The sequence below is a fragment of the Epinephelus moara genome, chromosome 14 (genome assembly GCF_006386435.1).
Source record: "Epinephelus moara isolate mb chromosome 14, YSFRI_EMoa_1.0, whole genome shotgun sequence".
In the NCBI taxonomy this organism is placed as follows: domain Eukaryota; kingdom Metazoa; phylum Chordata; class Actinopteri; order Perciformes; family Serranidae; genus Epinephelus; species Epinephelus moara.
Genome location: NC_065519.1, coordinates 5,530,535 through 5,557,702, shown reverse-complemented (window position 1 = coordinate 5,557,702; position 27,168 = coordinate 5,530,535). Strand labels below are relative to the sequence as shown.

Here is a 27,168-nt window from a genome sequence, read left to right as displayed (position 1 = left end):
GTTAATACACTTAATAGAAATCTTTATTTGATGTTTCTAGTGAACGCCCTGCTGCTGATGGGAAGCTCCTCTAGAACACTTTGAAAATGTAATTATAAAAAAGAACTGAATAAATCAAATCAGCATTTTGTCTGTCTCCAAGTGAACACTGAAAAAAATTCAGTCCCTGAGAGCGATCGATCGAAGCAACCACACATCAGAAATAGATACGAGAGGTAGTTAAATAACAGAAGTAAAAACAAAGATAGAAGGTTGGGTCAGAACTTTATTTCTTTTCAGGAGTGCTGTTTGTCTTGGTGTGTTTTTCAGTAACAGTCCTCCACATGTTCTTCAGGGTGACTTGGGCCATGAGCAAGGTGATGGTGAAGTTACGCCGGTACCATTCCCTGGACACAAGAAGGAGGGGATATGAGATTTAGAGGAAGTGTGTTGAGTTAAAACCAGTCGTACAGTCTGACTTTTGAAATAAAAAAATACAGTTTAACAAGGATTATCGGGGTGGGGGAGCCCTTCTGGAGTTTGCATGTTCTCCCCGTGTCAGTGTGGGTTTCCTCCAGGTGCTCCAGCTTCCTCCCACAGTCCAAAGACATGCAGGTTAATTGGTGACTCTAAATTGTGCGTAGGTGTGAATGTGAATGGTTGTGTGTCTCAATGTGTCAGCCCTGTGATAGTCTGGTGACCTGTCCAGGGTGAACCCTGCCTCTCACCCAGTGTCAGCTGGGATAGGCTCCAGCCCCCTGTGACCCCTAACAGGATAAGCGGTTACAGAAAATGACTGAATGTTCTAATGGCTACATAATTCATGATGCTACAGCAGCCAACCTTAAGCATGAACAATATCACAAAGAGAAGGAATACATGTAGATACACTGATATTTCACTGCACAGCAGTTAAACATAAGTTTGTTTTGCTGGAGCCTCAATTTCTAATGATCTTAGATAGACTGAGCCAAGAGAGCAACAACACCTCAGGGTAGAAATGTTATTTCTTTGATTTACTCTAATCTCAGACAACATCAGGAGCAACACGGACATAAATCAGAAGTAAAGTTTGAATCCCACGCACAGAACAATAAAACTAAGAGCAGCTGTGGAGGTGATGTGTGTGGGCTGCAAACATCCTTCTTTACTGAGAGCCTTGAAACTAGTCAGCCACTTTGCAATTCTAATTCACAGAAAGCTCTTCAAAGCCTGCCATGTTTGTTATTCTCTATACACGAGGTACAGTATTTAACTGTTGGTGCACAGCCGCAGCTCCCGCTGAGGGAGAAATACCCACCCACCGAGCCAGCGGCACCGTGGGAGACTCCCAGCTGCAAAACAGACTCACTTGTTATAATTTGCATGTCGTATTCTGTTTGTGTCCAGGAAGCTTTTGTAAAACACCGCCATTTCTTCACTGTTCAGGGACCGCCGACGTCCTGACGAGGGGAGAGGAGACACAGAGGACGACATTATACTCTCATTAAGACACTGATAATGTTTACATCACCAGATGGTACAAAAAACACATTTTAATCAAAGGAAGAGAACAGGGAGTAGGAAGGGAGGAGAGAACAGAGGAAGCACAAACAGAAGGAGATGAAGGAGAGGAGACAGAAGAGAAAGGGAAGGAAAGGAAGAGAAGAAGGTAAGGCAAAGAAGGAAGTGAGGGAGAAAAGAGGAGAAGAGGAGACAGAGGTAAAAAAAGGGAGAAGGGAAAGAGGGGAGGGAGCAAGGGAACAAGCAAGGAAGAACAGATGAAACGAGGTGAAGGGGACAGAAGGAGGGAGAAAAGGGAGAATGCAAGTTAGGAGGTGAGGAGAATGAGAGAAAAAGAAGGCAAAGAGGGAGGTAAGGGAGAAAAGAGGGGGAGAAGAGGAGACAGATGTAAAAAGGTGAGAAATGAAAGAAGGGAGGGAGCAAGGGAAGAGGCAAGGAAGAGCAGAAGAAACGAGATGAAGGGGAAGGAGAGGAGCCAGAAGGAGGGAATGTAGAGGAAGGAGAGGAAGGCGAAGAAGGAGGGGATAAAAAGAGGAGTACGAGAGGAGACACGGGTAAAAGGGGGAGAACGAAAGGAAGGAAGCAAAGGGAAGAGGCAATGAGGGATGGAGGGAAGGAGATGAAAAGGAAGGAGGGATGGAGGGAAGGGGATGAAAAGGAAGGAGGGAAGACAGAAGGAGGTGGAGGAGAAAAGTGAAGGAGGAGGAGGTGGAGGAGATGATACAGAGGTAAAAAGCAGAGAAATGAAGGAAGGGAGCAAAGGAAGACACAGGGAAGGACAGAGGGAAGAATGTGGGGAGCAAGGAGATGAGATGGGGGGGCTAGGAGGTGAATAGAAAGGAGAGGAGGCAGAAGGAAGAGAGAAGGAAGGGGGTGTGGAGGATGAAGAAGAGACAGAAGGAAGGAGGGAGAAAGGGAGGTGAATAGGAAGGAGAGGAGATGGAAGGAAGGAGGTGAGGAGGAAAGAGAGGAGATAGAGGATAGGAGATAGAAGGAGGGAGGGAATGAGCTGAGTAGAAAGGAGAAGGGACAGTGGGATATGAGGAGGAAGGTGAGGAGACAGGAGAGAGGAAAGGAGGTGAGGAGGGAGGAAATGAGACAGAAGGATGAAGTAAGGAGAGAAGAAAGGAGGAGAGGAGACAGAAGGAAGGAGGGAGGAAAGGAGGTGAGGAGGTAAAATATAAATTTTCAAGACAAATTAAAAACATTTGGAGCCAGCGGTTTTAAAATCATCAGTTTTTTTGTTGGGTCTCGCAAAACCAGGAAGCTTTTTGATCACCGGCCGCAGCCTGAAGCTTCCTGGGTGAAAAAGACCCGAATTTCTCTGCGACGTCGTAAAATCCTCCTGATTGACTGCACACAGGAGGAGGAACCGACATCACCTGAACCATCAGATCTACGTCTGAGATAAAAGTGTCTCACAGAGAGTGAGTGAATTTACAGTGTTTCCACTTTCATACATGTAGAAAAGCAGCATGTTCTCACCTTCCTCATCACGTAAAGTCAAGCCTTTTGCCTTCAGCTGTGAAATGATGAAAGTCTCCTTCTCCTGCAGAGATAACAAACATATGGCTTCATGTTTATCTTACTTTATATTTTACAAGACACAAACAAAAAGATTGATCCATAACACAAACAACAAATAAAAAACAAAACAAGAGTTGATGTAAAGGAGTTAGGACACTTAAATCAGAAATGGATTTTTCTGTCTCTTCTCTCGGTGGCTGTGAAGCACTGAACATATTCAGACAGCCTTTATTAACTCTTTGAAACCTGAGCAGACTGGCTTCATTTAACCCAAAAACAACAACAACAACAACAACAAAAACATGGACAGAAGACGATGGGACACTTAAGAAATGACCTGAAATTTAGCAACATGTTAAAACATTACAAGAAGTAACTTAAGTAACTAAGAAATTGTCCAAAAATAAGCCAAAACAGAAAAGGTAAAAATTACCTGAACACAAGTAAAAAATTAAATAAAAAAATAAAAGCCAAAAAAGAAAGTTATCTGATAATAAGCAAAAAAGAAAATTAAAATTAATCAAATTGCTAAAATTGGACTAAATGATATCTACATTTATTTACTGTCACATCATTTTTTATTACTATTTTATTATATTGTATTATTATTATTAGAACTTAACATTTTCCTTTATTTATTTTTCAATTTTCAATTTTCTAATAACACTTTTCTAATGCTGCTAATTGCCTTTTTCTAATATTGAAATCAAACTCATTTCTGGGTGGTTTAAATTCTTTGAACAGCATTTGAATGCCGCACAAGATGGATGTTGATCCAGGTTTAAAAGACTTAATGCAAATTACCTTTTCAGCTTTTTAAACAAGCCCATTTGCCCAGTCTTGAATAGATGGAGTGACACCATCTCTACATTCACAGAAAATCTAATCTTATGCTGTTGATCAGGCCGCGTAGACAGTTCCTCTATTACACAAAGTATAACATTTGAAGAGTATCACATAAAATAAAAACACCGTATGATTTTTAAATATCTTCGCTGTTAAATACTATCAAAGTAAAGGTATTTAATTTCTCATAAAGTTTTAAGCAGAACTCTGCATAAGACTGCAGATATCACCTGTTATCACCACATACCAGTGTTTTGTTGTGCGATGCTGCCCTCTGCTGGACAAAATAAGAACATACATGCTGTGCATAAGAGCTGAGCAGGCAGGGGACACCAACATTCACTGACATTAAAGATAATAATCAATAATAATGATGACATTGTTGATGTGATAATATTCCATCAAAGTCTCTGTTGAGGTCAGAGGTCAGCAGCTCTGGAGCCAGCAGGGAGGATGATTGCTGATTCAGAGGCTTCGCTTTGTGCCATCCTGCTGCACTAACATTTACACTTGCTAAGTTGTCTTTCCACAAACATCAAATGCAGCAGAGGGATTTTCTTGAGAAACACGACTTTGTATTCACGCTGCCTTAAAGGAACAGTGTGGCAGATTTAGAGGTATGTAGCAGTGAGGACTGCAGACTGCAACCAGCTGAAAGTTCTCTCGGTTCAATGGAAGCTAAACAGCTCATTCTAAGGTAACACAAACACAACAATTCTGATTTTCAGGCGATTATACACTACAGAAAACATACTTATTATATTGTAGTCCATTTCTGCCAAAAACCTTACTCACTGGACCTTTTATGTCATGAATCAAAAACACATTCTCACCTTGCTGAAGCTGATGTTCTGTTTGGTCCAGAACTCGTGGTTCCAGTCCTCCGTCTCCTGCCTCAGGTGTCTCAGACGTTTCTCCAGCTCTGATTCGTTCTCAGCGACACGATAGACGATCGGCCGCAGGTTGGACAGAGGGTTCGGTGGACCGATCCAGTCATGTGTGGTGCTGGGTGCCGGTCTCAAGGCAGATCTCTACAGAGAAATAAATACATAAAAGGTCACTTATAAGATTCCATGCTAGACTTTGAAGGGTCACCAAAAGCAACCTACATAACGTTGGTGAAGAAGTCATCCAGGTCATAGTAATCTTAAGTGCTATATCATAGGCAACTGGACTTCTTGAGTTTCTTGAAGACGTTTCACCTCTCATCTCAGCAGCTTCTTTAGATCTAAAGGACTGGTGCAGAGTCACAGGCTTTAAACTCTGTGTGGGTGTGAACCCTTACAGAGTCTGAGTTTCAGAGTCGTCAAAGTCTCATGTGAGTCGTTGACCCACCCGGCCATCACGTGTGTTGTTAGGGTTAGATGGCTCCAGCTGTGGATGGGTGTGAAGTTGTCTGGGGAGGGACCCCAAGGCTGCACAGTGGGAGGATGATAAGTGGTGTCGTAGGCCACCTCCTCTGTTAAACAATGGTCCTTCCAATTCAACGTGAATGGCTTCTTTCAAGGCTCTTTTAAATAACCATCACCTTTAGATCATCACCTTTCTACGGTGGCCCTGAGAGCCCAACAATCTGCAACTTAAAAGAGAACTCCACCCATTTAGCACTGAACTCCTACAACACTGTCAAACTCAAGATTAACAGTTTTTTAAAGGATCAAATTTGATATAGCCGATCTATAGATATCGTCTTCTTTCTTGTCACAACCTGAGGCCAACATTACCCATAATGCAACTGCACTGCCAGCAGCTGGGTTGGAGATTCAGGTGTGTTAGAAGTAAAATTAAAAAAAGGAAAACTGGGAGTCTGAGACGATTCTTCCACTGAAAAGTACAATAACTACAATTTTAATTATTTTGATCAACTAATTGAAAGTTTAATAAAGCGTTGTCTTTTTCAAATTAATGATTGGAGGTTAAAAGAAAAGTAGAATCACTGCAATACTGCACAGTCTATATTGGTGATGATGCTAATCAATGCTAATTATACACATTTCCCAACACATACAACTTAGCATCCAGCAGTTTCTAAATGCTGGAGACCATTCAAACCATAGCAAATGTAATTTTTAAGATGAAGCTGAAATTGAAGCTTATCAAATTGGGAAGTTTTTTCGTGTACAAGTGAAGCAGTGATATTAAACGCAAAGTGAAGAAAAATAATCATTTCTGATGAGAATTTGTCAAACAGACAGTCATTTTTTGGGGGATGTTGTGTGTGATATTTCAAAATAAAATGGCAGCAATCCCAAGAATCTTATTTTGCTACTTCCCCCTTTGTGTCAGGATACTCCTTGCCAAATGTCATACTTGTATGACTATTTATGCCACCATAGTGCCTTAATATTTGATTTAAATCATTTTGCCAGAAACATGTCCCAGAAAAGGAGTTTTGGGCCCCCTGAGACCAAACGGCCCTGAGTTGGAGGTGTTTGTTTTCAACTTGCGATGGTCCAAGGTAAAGGCTTACAGGAAATTTAGCATATTTATTTTATAGTTTGCACTGTAATTATTTCACTGACTTCGTTATATTTTTGTTATTCAGTATTTGGTTATAGTTTTGCTGACTTGTATCTGTTTCAGCAGCTTCCTCTCCACAAGAGAAAGCTGTGCTGAACATCACCACCCTCCTTCAGATCCACGCATTTATATAACAACAGTGCAAACCATCCTATAATACTCACAGTTTCATTTACTCCTTCACTACACATGTTAAAGGTTTAAGACTGAAGGGCAGGGCGCCACTCTGCAGGTGTAAGTTACTGAAGTAATTTGAGTAAACTGAGTACACAGTAGAGATCGCGCACACACAGAAACAGGAGGAGGTCACGTGGTTTAAACAAACAGCCGACCAACAGGAACCTGCGGCTTATCATTTCAGACCAGACTGCACGATGAGACGAGCAGCGAGGCGGAGAAGACGAACCAGGACTCAGAGGGCAGAAAACAGGTAGAAACAACTGTACTGGGAACACTGGTTCAGTCACAGTCACTGCAGATAAAACAGTCAGATGAAGTCACGTAAATGAAATAATCAAAACACAAAATGTTCTGAGTTATAACTTTGGTAATGTCTGTGGAAAACATGCATCTTTTATATTACAGGGTTAATATGTTGAAACTCTGAAGTAGACATACAGTAGAGATGTTATCAGTGCTGTGATGTAACTATTTTCATTTTATGCTACTTTTTTTCACCTAACTACATTTTAGAGGCATTGTCATTTACATTATATAAAACATGGGCTTATAGAATACAAAACTAAAATTCCAAACATTTTCGGCTTGTGGCTTCTCTGGAATAAAAGCTGTAGGTGGTGCTCGTCCATATTTCAAGTTCAAGTTCCTTATTTTTAACATGCACAACAATTACAGCAGCAGTCTTTGGTAATGAAAATATTAAAGCTTAGTCTCCTTCTACACACGTTTGAAAAAGAAAAAGACAGAGCAAGACAAAACAAAATGAGAATCTAAACATAAAACAGTGTGAGTTAAAACAAGGGATAAAATATGACATAGATATGTATGTAGTTGAATATTCATACGGAAGTGAAAGAATAAATAAAACATAAAGTGAAATAAATTGGACAATAGACAGGAATGTAGTGAATATATATGTGTAATGTGTATAAATATATATACACACACAGAGGTGTTAACAGTGGTAAAATAGTATTTAACATTAAAGTGACAAATGCCCACTCTAAACTTCTTGAATGGTTTCATTTAAGTAAAGCCCCTTTTACACTGCCTCATCAGGGTGGGAATTTCTTGCCATTATGCTGCCTCGCTGCTCTGTATAAGAGGTACAACAGCGGAATGTGCGGAAAAAGATGTCTCACTAATAAGCTGATATCAGAGGTAGTATAGGTGCCGAAGCGATGTCTGTGTAAATGGGACAGCCTGCAGGACAGAATCATATGTGGCATGGGTGTGATGTTTTGATGACGTGTTATAAATGCAAGCCACTGTGGTGGATTTAAAAAGTAGCTGATAGCAGTTAGCGGCTAACTCAAAGACAAACAGTGGCTGCAAATGTCACAAGTTGGGAAAACAGTGAGGCCCAGGAGCTCCTTATCCACCGAGCACAGAACAAGATCAGCCGCCATGTAACAGGGACAGCAGACGATTGTTTTTGCCATGTTAATGCCACTGCTATGTTTATGTCACGCTCATCATGACGCTTTTGCCTCCACCACGCCGGTGTTGTGTTGAAAGTGTTCCACAATCAAATAGTGGCTCCCCCCTGTGAATGCGTAGTGCCCCCTTGGTGTTTAGGGTTAGGACAAAAGGGTTTGGGTCAGGGTTAGGTGGAGAGGAAATACATCACAGTGGGGAAACGGTCGTTGTCACAATACCGGCATGACCCCCCCGTTGTGTGGTTCTGTTTAAAAATGCAAAGGAGGAATAAATAAGGGACTTCATAGTGGCCCTATAATGTGATCTCTATGTGAAAAGGGCTTTCCAGTAAATCAGAACTCTTACTTACGTTACGTTTTTATTCGTTACTCTCTGATTAATCATCTCATGACCTCTCAGATTTATGTGGTGACCCTCAATTGGGAACCACTGGACTAACTTACTATACACAGTAGTTAAAATTACCTTAACATTAAGCAGATTGTCACACTTTAATACATCTATATTAATGATCTAATGATACCATACTTAATAGGTCAGTCACAGGGGACATAGTACTGCATAATGAGTACTTTAACTTTGGATACTTTGAGTGTATTTGACTGATAACACTTGTATGCTTTTACATAAGCAAAGTAGGATTTGAAATGCAGGACTTTAACGTGTGATGGAGTATTTTACATGATAGTACTTTTACTCAGGTAAAATATCTGAGTAAATTACAACAACCTGCCCTGTTACAGTGTCATGGCAACACACACTCGCGCATGCGTACCACTTCCTGTAAGCCAATTATTCAACATGAACGCGGTTAAATTCTGTATTGTTCTTAATTATTATAACTCACTGTACTAACCTTTGGTTTCTTGTCCTGCTGGGTTGCCAGTTTGGAGCTACACTGTCGAGTATTCACCGCTGACACACTGCATGGAGCGTGCAGGGTGAAGGGGCTGAGAATCCTCCATGTTAAACGACCCGCTGCTGCTGTTGATGTTCTGGACGCCATTTTGATAAACTGACACTAGACTGTTAATTTAATGAGACCCAGTGACCGTTACAGCACACAGCATCCTGATATTAACGGTTACCTGCAGTTTACTTGACAGGAGTTCATGTCGGTGTCCTTCTGCGTGTGTGTGTAACCAGACGTTTGGTCACGTGACTCCCACAATGAAAAGGTGGGCTCGAAAATAGCACCAGCGCAGTCAGGCGGGGTTTCGAAGCATTCCTGCATTAACGATGTAAAAGAACAAAAGTATTAGCATCAAAATATACATAAAGTAGGAAAAGTAGTTACTCATTATACAGAATCAATTTCAGGATCATGTTAAGTATATTACTGGATTATTATTATTATTGGTGCATTAATGTGTTGATCATTTTAATGCTACAGCTGATAATGGTGGAGCTGATTTTAATTACTTTATATACTGCTGGGTAGCTTAATGTATAATAATACATAATAATGTATCAGTTGATTAAATCTGTAATATGGAGTTGGACAATTACTTATGTATCAATAAATAGATGTCCAAATAAATATGGGCATAGATAAATAAATAAATACATGCTGAAATACATATGGAAATAAATACATAAATGCATAAATAAAAGTTGATACATTTCTTTATTTATTTCAGCATTTCTTTATCTATTGCATTTATTTAATTAATTTATTATTTTACATTATTTTATTTTTATTCATTTCAGCATTTATTTATTTGTGAATTCCTCTCAGCAACTATTTATTCTTTTATTTCTGTATTTATTTAATTTAAATGTTTAAATGTATGCATTTATTAATCTATTTATTTATACTTACACTTGTATTTATACTCATTTATGCTTAAGATACTTAGTCGTTTTCCATCCTTCTTACAAAGTATCGAAAGCTGTCAAATAAATGTGTGCTTTAACATCTGGAAACATCTGTCACATGCAGTATTTTACCAAATTAATACCACAAATACTGTGTTGCAAGTTAAAATCCTAAGAAAAGTAAAAGTATTCTGTGCAGCTGAATGAACTTTATTACTGATGCATTAAATTGTATGCAGGATTAAATGATCTAGCTAGTTGAAATCAAGCAAACTACTTCAGCTAAATAGTAATTAAGAGTGAAACTGTAGTCAACTTGAGTACTAAATGTAAAATATTTGACTGTACATTCACAGTAAATTACTGGCTACTAGTTATATTACTGTCACAGTAAATTAGTGTTCATTTTTACAGTAAATTGTTGTGAAATGACAGCTGTATACTGTGATCTCACAGTAGTTATGTCTGAACACTGTGATTTAAAATTACTATTTACCTATAACCTCACAGTTAAAACCCATTACATAACTGATATAACAGCATGTTCCTGTAAATTACTGAATTGAACTGTAACTTCACAGTTTATGTACATTTGATTACTGTGATTTAGCAATATGTTCCAGAAGAATTACTGTATTTCACTGTAATATCATAGTTTAACTCAATACATTACTGTGATTTATGCTTCTATAAATTACTATATTTACCTGCATGAATTTCACAATACAATTCTGACTTTGGTTAAATATCACAGTGATAATAATGTAATTTATTGTGAAATATTACAGTTGCATGTTGTAACTTCCTGTAAATAATTTGCAGTGTATATTTTACTCAAGTACCACAGTTAGAAAATACAAGTTTATGTCTTGCGTTACGAATTTTATATATTAAATACTCATGTAACTACGCTAATACCCCGCCTTTGCCGCTATGTTACAAACGGCACGGCCACACGTCAAATGTAGCGCACCTAATGTTGGTCAACCAAAACTTATACTACGTTAAAAATAGTAAAGTCGACTAACGGCACAACAACATATTAATGTGATTTATTCTACATATGCGGGAATTTATTACACGTTAACTAAACACCCATTAATATATTTTAATCGTGGATTGAAACAAACACCGGTTAAACGATTTTATTCTTCCCCAGATGAGCGAAGATAAACGCCGGGTTAGTTCGTACGCCTGAGCCGAAAAGTAACTACTAGAAGGTAGCTAGGTAGGCTAATGTTTAGCTTTAATCAGGGGAGGTGCTCACTTTTCCGCAACACTTCAGATGGCTGTACGCTGGCTATGCAGGTAAGGGTGAAACCATTAAAGTGACTAAGTGGTATTATTATATTAAGACCCCCAAAAGGCTGGAGTTATTTGGTGAAGGTGGGGCTCAGTCAGGTGATCATCGGTAGCTAGCTTAACGCACCGACACAGACAATGACATTCACAAAGCGCTGTACGTGGAAAACAGGGCTCGGTCGCTGCTTTATTGGAGCCAAAATGGCTGTTTAAATATTCAGCAAGCTTCAGGAATATATGGATTTGTAAAGTAAGTTGTTTTAAAGCGAGAGTCGGCGGAGGAAGCCCCTCTGGTAGTCTGTGGGAGGGGCGACACCAGCCCGACCGCAGTCAGTCAGTCAGTCAGTCGTTGGGTGCTGAAGCTGACCGGAGCATCACCGAGATCTCTCTCATCTTTTTGAGGGGGGGTGGATTTATCCATCTGGATGCCACTTTGCTCCACGACCCGCCCTGCTTGTTGCTGATGGAAACAGACATCCGCAAAAATGTGCGCGAATGTGTTCGGAGTTTTGAAAAGGTGAGAAATAATAACGCTGTTTGTGTGTGTGTATGCGTGCGTGTGTGAGGATCCAGCTGACAGGAGATGCTTCGAGGTGTTTAGTGAGATCCGGAGGTGTGGTGATGGGTGGTGTGTGTGCTGGTTCTGGTTACCAGTCTCACACACACACACGCAGGAGGGCAGATACCTTCGCAACCAGCTGTGCCAAATAGGATTTTGTACGGTGACATAATGCGCAAAGCCGTGCAGGACCGGTGCATGCAGCCATGCATGCAGGAAGGTGCTTGAACGGTTTTGGGGGAAGATTTTAAAGCACAGGGGGGTGGGAGGGAGGGTGCTAGTGGCGTGTTACCTCCAGCTCAGTTAGCCATCATGCTGGGTGACTCATGGGGGGGTCATCCTGATGTTCCCAAGGTCCAAGGCATGTGTGATGTCAGCCAGCGGTGTGACAGATTGGTGAGGGTTATCTTCGCAGTTCAGATTGCTAAAATCCGAAAGGAGGTGCACGTTTCAGATGCAGTCCTTTTGTGCAGATATCAGTGTGTCTAAAGTAAAAAAAAAAAACAGTCTTGCCTGCAAATTTGAGGGCGTAGATTTCAAGGTGTATAACATCAGCTCAGCCTGGGAGCTGTAGGTGGGTGCTTTCAACATGTTGACCCAGGGAAACCCACATTGAACATTTGACCTAAGGGAATAAAAACACAGCTGAGGACATAAAACCCCTTAAAAGGTCTCCTTAATGTGTCATGTTAAGAGGATATTGATCTGGGGAACATAGGACCCTGGAAACATAGGACTCTGGGAACATAGATACGCCCCCACTCATATGAGGGAAGATTCCTACTAGAAACCTATTCTTATCTTTGTCACATCGCCTTCCCTTTTTTTCTCCTCGTCTCCCTCGGATCAAATTAAGAGATGAGGTGTTTGCCAGGCTGGAGTGGATTTTGCCGAGATTATCCTAATAAATACTCAGATTTGTAAGCTCTGGCTCGCTGCATGCGTCCATCCACTATTCTGGAAATGCCCAGCCCCTCGCCCTCTTACATAAGTACTTTAGGGAATGGCTTGATAACATAATCCCGTCTATTCCATAACTGTTATTGATGCTGTGAGCAACAAAACATCATATTGTGGGGCTTTGTGTTCACGGGCAACAATCACATCACGCTCTCAGGGCACCTCGGCTGATAATGACAGCCTGCCTCGTGCTGCAGCCGTCTCCCCTGAGCTGTGTTCTGTTGCAAAAACTACAATACGTTCCTTATCCTAATCCTGTGTGTTACCGTTCACCCCGCAGATATAGGAAGTTCACTTTGATGTGAAGAATTGAACACTCTCTTTTTCTTTGTCTCTTTTTATTTAATCCTAAGTATTTATTTTAATGCTGGAGGTGGTTCATCATTTCAGAAGACTGGACGTTTGCTTTGTGATCATGAATGGATTACTGATCAAGCACAAGCCCAGGGGCCCGAGGGGTCAGGGGGCCTGAGGGGTCTAGGTCAAAGCCTCTATGTGACGGGACTGTTATTAACATTAATGTTTTTGCTCCTGATCTTAACATCACAGCTGCACAGCACTCTGAGGCTGCAGTAACATCCATTCAAATACAGTTAAATTAGTGAATCATTTTAAACCAGAGCAGCTAAATATCTCCGCTTTAGGAAACCTGCATCTCAGGCTTCCTTCGATAGTTTCCTGTAGTGTTCTGTACATTGTGCTGTAGTGTTCTGTATAATATCTCTGCTCCGGAGTGTCAGTGTGGATCTGTTGTGGCAAGAATCTTTGGACCAGAGTCAGACAGCCTCTCTTCATCTTCAGTCTGAAGTAAATACTGAAGTTCAGCTGCAGTTCTTCAACCATCAGCAGCAGCACCAGAGACTCCTGGTTCACGAGCAATACGTTGCCAAAAGACAAAGAGGCACAAGGCAACACTCTAAATACACGCAACCTGAAGAGATACACAACGGCAGGGAGATGTAGAACACCAAAACAAAGATGCACAGCAACGACACAGTGACACACAACAGTGACAGAGATGCGAAGTGATGACAGAAAGAGGAAAAAACAATACAAGAAGATGCAAAATGACAAAGAGGCGCAAAACAACTATGAAGGGATGCAAAACAACTGCAAGGAGATGCAAAATGACTAGGAAGAGATGCAGAAGAAATACATTAAGCAAAATGACAATGAAGAGATGCGAAACAACCACAAAGAGATGCAAAATGGTCATAGAAAGATGTAAATTAAACACAAACAGATGTAAATTAACTACAAATAGATGCAGAACAACTACAGAGAGATGCAATATGACTAAACAGAGATGCAAAAGGACTACAAAGGGATGTAAAACAACTACAAAAGGCATGCAAAATGACAGATACAAAACAACTGCGGGGATGCAAAATGACTACAGAGAGATGTGAAATAACTATAGATAGGTCCACAATAAATGCAAAGAGATGCAAATGATGAAAAACAGATGTAAGTTAACTCCAAATAGATGCAAAGCAACTTTAAAGAGATGCAAAATGACAATAAAGAGATGCTAAACAAATACAAAGAGATGTGAAATAACTATAAATAGATGTAAATTAAACACGAATAGATGCAGGACAACTACAGAGAGATGCAAAATGACTAAACAGAGATGCAAAAGTACTACAAAGGGATGCACAACAACTACAAAGGAATGCAAAATTGCAGATACAAAACAACTGCAGAGATGCAAAAGAACTATACAAAGATGCAAAATAATAAATAGATGCAAATTAAATGCAAAGAGATGCAAATAATAAAAAATAGATGTAAATTAACTTCAAATAAATGCAAACCAACTACAAAGAGATGCAATATGTCCACAGAGATGCAAAATCACAAAGAGACGCAAAACAACTACACAGAGATGTAGTAGAATGACAAAAAATATGTACAATTTAACTACAGAAAGATGCAAAATGCCTACAGAGATGCAAAGCAACTACAAGGAAAAGTAAAATGACTATAAAGAGATGCTAAACAAATACAAAGAGATGTGAAATAACTATAAATAGATGTAAATTAAATATGAATAGATGCAGAACAACTACAGAGAGATGCAAAATTACTAAACAGAGATGCAAAAGTACTACAAAGGGATGCACAATAACTACAAAGGGATGCAAAATTGCAGATACAAAAAATATGTACAATTTAACTACAGAAAGATGCAAAATGCCTACAGATGCAAAACAACGACAAAGAGATGCAAAACAACTACAAAGAGACAAAATGACAATGGAGAGATACAAACTTATCATAAAAAGCCACAAAATTACAAAAATGACACAAAATTACTACAAAAAGACAAAACGACTACAAAGAGGCAAAATGACGGCCCCGCTCTGACACACCCCTCCTCATTAGAACAACAGAGAATGATCTGTATTCTGGCTTAATGAGCATTATGAACGTACAGGAGGGTTCGACACTTAAGGCAGAATGATTTTCCCTCAAGGTAGTGACACATCATGAGAACAGGGGCTGCCACTACTGACTGTTTTCATTATTGAATAATTTGATGATTGTTTTCTGGGTCAGTTTGTAAGTTCACCATGACGTCTTCAGATGGTTTTTTTTTTTCCAGAATCAAAATCCAAAGACAGTCAGTTCACAGTGATTCACAAGAGAGTAAAGCAGTAAATCTTCTTGTCGGAGAAGTTTTGGTATTTTGGCTCCAGAGACAATTTAACATCATGAATGAGAAATGAATCTGAGGAAACAGTGACATCGTGTGAATGGCATTTTTCTGAGTAGTGTTGAATTGGAAAGCATCTCTCAGCTCGAGGCACCTGTGACACACTTTGACACAATCTCTGTGTGTGTGCGGAGACTGGCTGAGATGTGTTCATATTTTGGGTGTTGGTCAGTTCATTCTCCTCTCAGTATTTAAAGCCTGATGGGCAGGTTGGATTGTGTGTGTGGATTAGAGAGCTATCAGCATCATGTCAGCCAGCGAGCGCGATAGAAACACTAAGCAATACTCCCAATGGTTGTCATGTGGGTGTTCCTCTTGTCGAGACGAAATGTAGGTTAACCTCATTCATTTTCTTGCATGATTTGTAAAGGCTAAGAATTTCACATGAATATATTATGTGGGCATTTGTTCTCGACTTGTTGTCACGTGATTCATGTGGAGTTACATTTGATAAGAAATATGAACGGACTCAACAAAAGAGGTCAAGGTCAAGAGAAGACATCATTGCACTCATATCGATCAGCTTACAGTGGTTTTGAGAGGAAGCAAAGGGACATATTTACAATACTGTTTATATACGTATGTGGGGTCATAGTACTCTGCTTATTAATACATTATGTTTCCTCCTCATGCATACATGTACTTATGCATCCAAACTTAACAGTTAAAATTACATTTTTAATCTATGTTAAGACATTTCCTGGTTAAATAAGTTTTTATTATATCATCATTATTATTATTATTATTATTATTATTACAGTGAAATAGCTTCAGTAAGTCTTTTATTTTTACTGTTAAATTGCAGGTCTTTATTTCCTCAGGCTGTAAGACTCCTCAACTCGTCCTCCGTACTCTGTCATAAAAAATAGTTTTTATGTCTTCTTGTGTAGAATAAAGCAGTGGTTCCCAACTGGTGGATCTTGGTTTGAAAGTGGGTCAGGGGTCCATTCTAAATGGACCGTAAGTGACTCGCAAACATGTCAAGTTTGTAAAAAACAAAAAAACCCATTATGTTTTAAGTACATTGAATATCTAGCACAGAGCTTTTATTTTGAAGTGTTCTTTCCTGCTGTAGAGTGAGTGACTAACAGGCAGCTACATGACAGAAGCCCCTTTTACACTGCCAGATTTTCCGCAAATGTTGGGCCATTGTGCTGGCAAGCTGCGAGCGTTTCAACACACGGAGCCGGATTGGCGAGTTGATCCGAGGTGCCCAATTTTCCGCCTCGTAGGGTAGACATATCGGCGGAACCTTTTTAGTTTAAACAAAACGAGGCGCCTTCCGCTACGGGAGGGGCTGTTGATGACTTGTGGGAGGAGCTGTTGATGATGCCGCATGTGCGACCCACTGGCGGTGGATAAACAGGAAACAGCTGATAGCAGGAATTAGCGAGTAGCTAGCAGCAAGAGGGAAACGCAAACCTGACAGACACTGTAAAGATGAGCAACTGGGGAGACAAGGAATTGTGCGCCCTCCTTGTCCTCGCAAACAAAGAGGCCATTAGATGACGGGGACGGTGAAGCACGGGCCAACTCACGAGAGGCTTCCCTCCCATGTCACCGTTTACGTCACACGCTGAACTACACGTTTTGTTACTTGCTCACGCCCCCCATTGCCCCGAAAAAGGCACATTCTGTATAAACAAAAGTAGGTAGGCGGCATTTTGCTGTCCCCAGACTGATTGGGCTTTTCTGCAAATTTGCACAATTCCTATTTAAAAAGGGCTAGAGACAACAAACTAGCTCGATGACATGGCCAAATACAAGTATGAAAATTAGTATTTTAAACTGTGTGGACCTCGAACTAATGACGAAGAAGAAGTCTGGACCCTGAGGCTGGACCAGTTGGGAACCACTGGCATAAAGGGACTTTGTTGTACAGCCCTGTGTTGTAGAATGATAATAAATGAACCTTGTAACAGACTTAATTGGGGTATTTCACAGTAATGGTCATTTTATATAACCAGGATATGTCTTAACAGATATTACAAATGTCTTTTTTTGTTGCTGTTAAATTTGGTCACAGGTGAAATACAGATTTTTATTCTCTGTTAAGACGTTCTTTGGTTAAATAAAGTTATCACTCATGAATCACTGGGGGTCAGCAGGAACATTTTTTAGTGAGCATCCACGCTGATGAAGTATAATGCTCCAGCTGTGTCAGCAGCTTACACCCTGTAAATTTGAAAGGATTTGGCTGCCAGTGTTTGTATCACTCATCAAATGACTCTGAAAGTGATCCAAAGGATATCGTCTGCTGCTGTCATTAAAGTTATGGTGTGGACTCCACCTTCCACTTGTTTTGTGAGGATTGCCGATTAATAGTTCTTGGTACAGTCAGCGTTCTTGGTGTTGACAGTAGGTTTGCAACAGAGTATGATAACATTCTCAGCAGTTTAACGGTATCACGGAATTGCTATTATTATCAGTTAGAATGAGCCTTAAAGGAATGAAAATGGAGGGTTGTTGTTGGTTGAACAAACATTTTATTACTATGATTGAAACTTGAAACCATTTTGGAAGTATGGAAGTTTGTGAAAAAAGTCTCCCCCTTGAAAATAACTAAATAAAGTAGTGTTGTGTTGTTCGCAAAGGAATCATTCAAAAGAATGAATCTGTTGAGTGAACGTACTGAACTGATTCATTCATTTCTCAGTTCAGTTCAGCTCAGCAGCGAGTGTGCAGGCCAAGGTGGAACTGCTGATTCGGTCCATGTGAATGATGAATCACTCGCGAGTCGCGAGGCAGCCAGGGTGTAGGGAGGGACTGCCTACCGCATGACGAATCACTCGGTGAACGAATCACTTGGTGAACAACGTAACCCCAATCCCTGAGTGATTCAAATCATTTCTTCTCAGCGATACACTTTCATAGGGATCGTTTTCTCCAAGCTAACAGCTAATGTAGCCAGGAGTCAGGCCACATGAACACAATCACACACCTCCCCATTGTTTCAACAGACTTAGTTTCCAGATAAACAAACTTAAACGATGAGACTCACCAGTGCAGGGCAGACGCAGCAGCAGCTCAGCCGTGTATCAGTTCAGTGAGTCGGACTACGTCGTACACAGTCAGGGCTCCTCCCGCCAAGCACTGAATGATTCGGTGAAGGAATCTTTTGAACAAATCTTTTAAATGAACTGATTCTAGTGATTCAGTAACATCTAAAGAACTGCTTTGCCCATCTCTAAAATAAAGGGGAGATTCTGTGTCCAGTTGCTTTTTTTTCCAATATCGTAGATAAGCAAATGTACACAGTATGATAACCCAGGGTGTCTTCTTTAACTCACTCGAACAACAATATTCCTACATAACACTAACCTCTGCACAAGACCAAATATATACTACTTGTCTGCAACACTTACCTGCGATGCTTAAATAAGTAAAACATGATTTCTCCAAAAATCTGCCCTAAATTTGGTTAAAATGTGTCTTGATGTCTTGAACAGGTCGTAAAAAGCATTATATTTAACCATCTGATACCTGACACCCTGTAACTGTCAGCTTTTATATCCCGGTACACCTTTAAACCAGTGTATCACAGCAGCTCTAATTCAAGATCTTTTGCTTTAACTGTTTTTGGTTTTACTACTCTGTTAATTACGAGAACAATTGATGGTCTTGGCTGAGATATTGGTGGATATTAGCTTATTGCAGATCAGGGTTGGAAATTAGCTCCAGGCTCCAGCCAAATGCTGGTAAAATATGCATGCGCCTGCTCGATGTGCTTCACTCACCAGCCAAAAAACAGTGGTAATCTATTTTGGTAGATTTTGGAATCCACCAGCCGCAGTGGCAGGTGGACAGAGAAGTTTATTTCCACAAATACATGAGTATCCACACAGTTTTTTGGGGGGTCATTTAGCAAAGGCGTCTCCTTCAATAAGTCCTCCAGACAGAGAGTACATACAAGTTTGTTTTTTAACTATAAAGAGTCACATTTAATATTTACCATAGTCACAGTACGTATGTAAAAAGATGAATATTCAGTATTTTAGTGTCAGAAATACCCTCAGATCTCAATATAAGTAGAGCTCAAAGTGGGCCGCCACTCACTGCTACACAGCACCAGCACTGCTATATTTTACTCCTCGGTGTACGGTGACTTTTTCTTGAACCTTTCACAAGCTGCTGGTGCTCCTTTCTGCCGTCTCTATATCAGGCTCTCTGTCTGGGCAGCTCATAACGTGCACCACCTCCCTGGTACACACACCAATATGTAACATCGAGAACTGGATAGAAATATTAGCTTCAGAAATCCAATTTGTTGACATTAGCTTATCATTTATTATTTTGATTTATTTATTTAACCTTTATTTAACCAGAAAAAAACCCTCCTTAGATTAAAAATCTCCTTTTCAAGAGCGTCCTTGCCGAAACATGCAGCAACATAGAACAAAAATACAGAATAAAAATGCACAGCTCTAGAAATGAACCAAAAAAATGCAAAAAAAAACAAAAAACGGCAACTACACTTGATTAAGATAAGATACAGACCAGCTAATATACACCATGATATTGGCATTTAGGTGATTGCATATAAAAATACTGCAACAGCGCTTTGAAGCGGTCGAGAGGAACCAACGAGAGCAACTTTAAGTCCTTCTGCAGAAGATTCCACATGTAAGGAACTGCAGACATAAATGCTCGCTTGCCAGACTCCAGTCGTACCCTCAGTACAGACAATAAAAACATGTTTTGTGAACGTACATACATAAGAATCGGCACATATGTCAACTGATGACTAACAAGAAATTGCAGCACAGAAATGTCAGATACTTTTTGTACTTTGCTTTACAACTTTAGAAAAGGTGTCACCTTTTAGTTCGTCCTACAGAGAGCGACGACAGGTTGATTCCTTTTGAACTGTAAGTCATCATATTTGGTATTTATCTTGGTCACTATACAAAAAGATGGAAAAAGATGAATATGGCCTGATATTTTTGCATCAAAAATTACCCTTAGAAGTGATATTAGCGTATTGCAGATACATCAGTATCAGCATGTATATGTCAGCCGGAAATGCCAGATATTTTTTGGGGGGTACTTAAGAAAAGATGTCACCTTTTATTGAGTTCTTCAGAGAGCAGTGGTAATTTCTGTCTTCTATATTTGTATATTTTGTCAGATATTTAACACTCTTTTGTTCTAAAACTGGTTGTGAATCATTGAAATTGTGGTTTCTGTGCTTGGTGTTTCTGTAATTTGAAGCATTTACTGGCACAAGAATTCGGGATAAATAAAGCTGTTTAATTGAAGTGAATTGAATCACATCACAATACATGTGTAAAAAGATAAATATTGGAAGAATTCGTATCAGAAATATCCTTAAACATTGATAGAAGTCTCAGCTTTAAGAATCCAGTGTTAGTCAGAAACTACTAGTTACAGTCTGACAAAAAGGCCACAAAGAATCAAAAGACAAATCGTCCTTTTTACAAACCGAACACTGCAGCTTCAGTTCTCTCGTTAACGTGACAAACGTTCCACGCAGATGAGGCTGGTTAACGTTTCTGGAAACCAGTAGCAAACTGGGAAGTGACAGCACAGTGGTAGAGCGTCAGTATTGCTCACACATAAAATGGATTATGTTCATGTTTAATGACTCTTCAGCCCGCAGGCTGGATTTCTGACATGTTAAGGATGACAGAGCTGCCTGCAAAGTGGAGATACAATTTATCCTCGGCTGGTTTCTCATCTTAGGATTTTTTTTAAATTTTTTTTTTTTGAGGTGCCAGTGGGCGACCGTCTCCAGTGCAACATAACAGCCATTGTGTTTATATCAGAAGGTCATGTGTGGTTACTGTAACGCAGGAATGCTGTTGCCTTTTTTCCACAGTGAGGAAAGATTTATGAAGATGTTGCTTTCATTTCAAACACAGAAATGCCATGTTGTCTACATATTAAGTAGCATGTGACAACAGGGCTAACAGCATTTACATTTCACCATGTTGTTGTGAATTCCTCTGGAGTCGGTGGAGTTTTAAATATTTGGCGGAGGTTGCAGAGTTTGTCTTTATGCCAGCTGCTCTGGCAGAGGCCCAGATATTAGCTGGAGGTCCAATTCAAACAGTGTTGGCTGTGAGCGTCTGAAAGAAACTTTTCAAGTAATCCACCCATTCTGGCCAGCAAACAACTGTGTTAGCTCTGCTGAGGCTCTGCTCTGAATTGGTGCTTATTGTTCTGATCTGTCTCTTTCTGCAGCCTGTTTGGGAAGCCCTTTGATGGTGGGAAGAGGATGGACCATGGCGGTCCACAGCAGCAGCAGCAACATCCGATGGAGCAGCAGCAGCAGCAGCCGTATCACCCGCAGCACCCTGCTATGATGCGGCTGTATGAGGTCCAGAAGGAGGTGGCGTCTCTAGGGCCTCAGGTCTGCACCTTCAGCGGCATGCAGAATGATCGAGAATACAAACGTCTGGAGCGTGAGCTGACGCGGCTGCTGCTGGAGGTGGACCAGGTGGACACGGAGGGCAAACCGGAGCTGCAGGGGGCACGAAAGAGAGCAGCACAGGAGGTGGAGGGCCTCCTGCGCTACCTGGAGGAGAACGCCACACATCCATCCCGCTTGGCCATCGAGGAGCTGAGCAACGAGGCGCGGCAGCTGGTGGACGAACGCGTGGTGGCACCTCAACGATCCGGTGGGGTGGCTGAAATTAGCGATGAGCTGGTGGATGCTCTCCAAGAGCTCATTCTCAGGCTCACCCAAGTCAAGACCGAAGGGAGGGTGCCGCTCCGCAAGGCGCGCTATCGGGCACTGACACGCCTGTGCGCCGTGCAGGACGTGATCGAAGGGCGCACGCAGCAGCAGACGCTCTCCCTGCCGCTGTCGGGAGACACCCACGAGGCCGTGAACCGCATCAACCAGGTGATGGTAAAGGTGAGCGTGGCGCGCAGTCAGCTGGTGGCTCTGCTGATGGGTCTGAGCGGGAGGGACAGCTGCGCCCACCTATCACGGATCCTGACGGAGATGCAGGTGGAGCTGGACGCACTGGATGTTTCCGGAAACGCTGCGATCAGAAACTACAGGAAACAGGTGGTGGAGGAGATAAATGGGCTGCTGAAACATCTGGACCTGGAGGGGGAGGGAGACGACACACGCAGGTAGGCATCACTCAAAGATGTAGACGAGCAATGATCATTTTAATTATGGATTAATCTGCTGATTATTTTCTTCAAGGTGAAGTCTTCAAATGTCTTGTTTTTTTGACCAACAGGTAAAAACCAAAGATATTAAATTTACTGTCTCAGATGAATGAAATGATCACATTTCAGAGGCCAGTGTTCAAATTTTGGCAGTGTTATTCTTATCAAAACAGCAGGGGTGACCTCAGATAGTTGACTGTTGGTCGACGCGATTTAAAGAGGCTAATTCAACGGTCAGTCTCAGAGTCAAATCGTCACAGTGGCAGGAAGTTGTGGAAAAAAGATCATTCCAGTCAGGCTGTATGAAGGAGCTGAATGTCTGATTTTATGTGGAATTGCTTGGTTTCCCAGTAAATCAGAATATGCAGCCAAAGCAGTTTGTAGCTGAACTATGCAACTCTTTACACATCATTTAAATCAAATCAAACATTTCTTGAACCACCCGAACCATCCTGGATCATCAGAGAGTGAGTAACTAACCAAAGACAACGAGCTGATCAGCGTCATGGTGTGTGTGGGTGGAATGATTTGGTGGCATCTCGGCACACTGAATTGTCACCTCTTTGAAAAACACAGCGCTAACTTCACCAACTTTATCAAACCACAGAGTGTATGGGTTATTGCTGCTGCAGCAGAGGGCCAATCACATGTTGCATTAAACTTAAGAATGCTTGCTTTGATTGGCTGCAAGCAAAACCATACAAACAGTCGTTCTTTAGTAGATCTGGGTACAAAAAAAAAATGCAGTATCATCTAACTGGAGAGTTTGTTTGACAAAGGTAAAATGTGTCACACCACACCATCATAAATGAAGCATTGTGGTGTTACAGAGAAGCCCAGGCCTTTAAATCATATTCCAGACATACAAGGGAACATGCTTGTTTGGTACAGACTCCAGCAAAAATCAAAATCATAATTTGTTTTTTTCAGTGAAAACGAAATGAAAATTTTCCATTCCCACTAAAATCGCAACTCATGTCGCAATCACAGTATCTGTCAAAAGAGTTGCAATATGATATTTTTTGCTTATTATGCAGCCTTAGTAGATTTGATTTGATTTTTATTTGGAATTTTAAAAGCACAATGACTCACAGGAGTATTATGACATAAAAAACACTTAAAACCATCTCTAAAAACACTGATTTCCAAAGTGGTACCTTAAAGGTAGCGAGTACCGATACCCAGCCCTGAGCAAATCGCTAAGTATCTTTTGAATTTATGAACGATTCTCTGTCAAAATCAGCAGTGTCAGGCACGTAGAGCAGCTGTTTGTGCCTTTCTCTCTTCACGAAAAGCAGGGATGCTAAGAAACCAAAGTAAGTGGTGTGCTCTCACTGTGCATCCATCCATCTTCTCCGCTCTGTTTCAGCACTACGGACAGCGCCACACATACACACTCATCCCCAACACACAGCAAAATGAATGTAAGTTATCTGTCAGGGACACACCTGCAAAATAGTTTTTGATTAGTTTCTTGTCGATTGACATATCGCAAAGGATGCACAAGCTTCTCAGCAGGAATCACCACTTAAACATTTTCTATACATCAAAGTAAACGCTGTGCTGTCCTCACATCATCCTGCACATCACCAGTAGCTTTGGGTGGTGGATCGGAGGAGGATCTGTGGATTGTTGTTGAATTCAGATTTGTATCATGCTGCACTGTCAGGAGTGAATTAGACTCACATCACCACAGAAGCTCTGATAGCAATAATACGCCTACCGGGTACTCCATTATGTACAACAGCAGACTCAAGCACTGATTCAAGTACCACTCCATTCACATGTTTTTCTTTGTGCTGCCTAGTTATGGGCCTCAGTTAATTTGATTAAGTTTGTTTTTCACAATATGCTCTGAAAATAAAAACATCTTAATGGAATAGAGGAGGTGTTATTAATGTTTGTTTGCTTGGCAGTGAGAAATAAAAATAATGCTGTCCTAAAATAATTCAGGTTGCAGAGTATTTTGTGAGTAATATAAAAGGTGCCTTCTGACCCTGGAACATACCACAGCTTTATATTGATGCTGCCTGACACCTTCTTTTATTTTGGTGGGATTAATTGTGATTCTCTGGCTGGTGTGACGGAGCTGCTTCACCTCCTCCGCCTTCAGACGCCTCAGCTTGGCACAGCTGGCGCCACACTGCAGACATTTTCCCTCCTGGTGCTAAAACCGTTTATACTGCAACAAATTACTGCTCATTCAGATATGGAGAAGCTAATTTTATTAGCTGTATCTCGCTGTTAAAGGGAACTCTGCTGATTTTACACATCAGTCTGTCAACAGGTGTCAGGAAGTACTACTGCACGTGGGAAAGTAGTTGTGTAAAACTTTTTGTGGCTCCACTAGTAGTAGAAAAATCTCCAACCTGTCTGTCTATCTGTGGTGGAGTTGCATTGTGGGTGATGTAGGCTCCAGGTTTTGACAAAGTAGAATGGGAATGGAAAAGACGATTTTTCTGGTTCTGCCTCATTGATTTTTTACACTAACTTACATCGTTATATCAACAATGTTATAGGGCTGCAGTGCTAAATCAGTGAGCACTCTTAAACCGCCCACACATGATCAGTGGTAAAACCAGTCTGCGCTGGCTGTGCCATTGTTTTCCTATGGAGAGAGCAGTGGCGCCCAGCAAGGCAGAAGCGCTGCCCTTGTGATGCACCACTCAAAATTAGTCAAAACTGTATAATAGAGCTGGGTTGATTTACGATTTTGCCAATCTGGTCCAGTGTATGAGATTAAACCGGCTTGATTTAATGCAAATCAGCTGAACAGGCATTTGGTATTATGGCACGTTCAATAGGCTGCATCAGTAACCTGTGCTAAAGGCGTCACAGTGCTAAATCCAACTTTTATTGCATTAGTATTATGCAATATGATGAGGTGAGGGCTCTCTCAAGCCCCTTTTACACAGCCTGCTCAAGGTGGAAATGTTGCGGTGTTATTCCGACACACCGTCCTGTGTAAAATGTGCAAGCACAAAATGGGGGGCATTGTTATTGTAACGTTGAGCTGATGGCAGAGGTTGTAACGAAGTTAAGTCTCATTATTTGTGTTTCAGTACCCATACTACCACAGTATAGTATGCCAGAAAAAGATTTAGTACGTCTTAATACATAAGCCAGCATGCCTTTCTAGCTATTCTGACCCACAATCCTCTGCACAGCGGACGATGCGTCACATCGACTGAGCCACAAACAAATGACGACTTGACAGCTTGTTGAAATCTGTCAGAAGCCGCAGTGACGGATGACAGCGCCTTCAAGTGATTGATGACCAGTCAAATAGTAATAATAGGAATATTAATTGTTTAATTGAACAAAATAATCATAAATATTACAAACAACAAAAGGACATACCTATGAAAATCACAATGACAGAACTGCAGGTGTAATTTCACTGTTAAATATATTTAGAATCTACATCTGTGCACTTATACCTTCAAAATTAAAGTACACACATCGCAAAGTAACAACAGCAGAGCTCCAGGTTGATCTTCGTCTCTAGCGAACTCATTTAGGGGCGTTTTGTTTCATCTCCAAAGTAACAAATATAAAGGCAAACGGGTCAAAGTATAGGGTGTAACATAATGTGTAAGTAGTGTGTCCTGATTGTGTGCATACTGCATGCAACAGTACATACTTTTTAACGGCAGCTGCAGCACATGCTAAAAGTAAAAAGAAAAAGTATGTGATTTGGAGCACGCCCTCTGTTCCACTCTGGAGCAGCTGCTGACTCAAGTGCAACACCTAGTGATCATCAGTAAAGACCGATATTGGCTCTAAAATGAACTATCAGAATCTCCCAACATGGTATTTCTTATTTTGCACAATGAATAAATTTTACATACATTGAAAAGTATTGTATTTTATGTCTCCATCTGCTGGTGGGCCGTCACCGTAAGAGTTAGCATGCATAATAATTGTAGGAGCTAAACCTATTACTTGCAGCTGCATGGATGTTTCACCCGACCTGACCTGGCTGACGAGCTTTGCACGGTTGATGCCACAGCTTCCATGGCTGTGTTGAGTTCAGACAAACTGTTGGTTCCAGTTGCCAAACAGTCGTCGTGTTTATTCATTCCACCAAACACAGGTTGAATAAATGTAATTTTCTTTATCTTTCATTCAAACCAAACACACAGCAAGTTGCACACTGTCCTGCACCACGGCGGTGAAAAACCTTTCGCCCTTAGCTACAATGTTGTTCCTACCATTACACACTAAAGCTCCAAATGCAATTAATGTCTGCTGAGTGAATGACATATTTGGCTCTTACAATGATGTTAATTCCACTACAGAAGAGACTTGATGATTACTTAGGGAGAGAGATAAGTGGATACATTGATATTGGTTATCGGCCAAATGAGTTGCTATATATATCGGCATATCGGATATTGGCAAAAAATCATGCATCCCTACTTAATATAAAACCTGTTTGACCCTTTTTACACCGACCCGACCCTTACTCTGTAATAGGGGTGAAACGGTACACAAAAATCTCGGTTCGGTACGTACCTCGGTACACAAGTCACGGTTCGTTTTTTTTTGGTACAGTAATGAAAAAAATAGACAACTATTAAATATCTTTTACTTATTGGTAACCTTATTAAAACATACCACCACAGCAGTTAACTCTTTTTACACAATTTTTGAATGAAACAAATAT

General features: G+C 40.8%; 2 protein-coding genes and 1 non-coding gene across 5 annotated transcripts in view; 1 reads left to right on the top strand and 2 right to left on the bottom strand.

Annotated features, from left to right (window-relative positions):
* Positions 1 to 247: 247 nt before the first annotated feature.
* On the bottom strand, positions 248 to 9,185 carry LOC126401485 (cytochrome c oxidase assembly factor 8). Its single transcript, XM_050062815.1, has 5 exons — positions 8,852 to 9,185; positions 4,689 to 4,886; positions 2,968 to 3,031; positions 1,331 to 1,421; positions 248 to 386 (listed from the first exon to the last, which is right to left on the bottom strand). Exons 1-5 carry the CDS (start codon positions 8,999 to 9,001, stop codon positions 266 to 268), a joined length of 624 nt encoding a protein of 207 aa, XP_049918772.1. The 5' UTR covers positions 9,002 to 9,185; the 3' UTR covers positions 248 to 265.
* On the bottom strand, positions 2,722 to 2,863 carry LOC126401578 (small nucleolar RNA SNORA79). Its single transcript, XR_007571095.1, has one exon. It is a non-coding gene; the product is annotated as a small nucleolar RNA SNORA79 (small nucleolar RNA).
* The window catches only part of bag5 (BCL2 associated athanogene 5), a 22,647-nt gene continuing 2,197 nt past the window's right edge, over positions 6,719 to 27,168 (top strand). The window contains exons 1-2 of one of the 3 annotated variants that reach the window (XM_050062778.1): positions 6,719 to 6,805; positions 21,558 to 22,457. In XM_050062778.1, the coding sequence (XP_049918735.1) occupies positions 6,750 to 6,805; positions 21,558 to 22,457 (956 nt within the window). In that variant the 5' untranslated portion in view covers positions 6,719 to 6,749. Of the gene's footprint in view, positions 6,806 to 10,986; positions 11,122 to 11,247; positions 11,633 to 21,557; positions 22,458 to 27,168 lie in introns of those variants that run through there. The other 2 variants (XM_050062780.1, XM_050062779.1) reach the window with 2 other exon arrangements.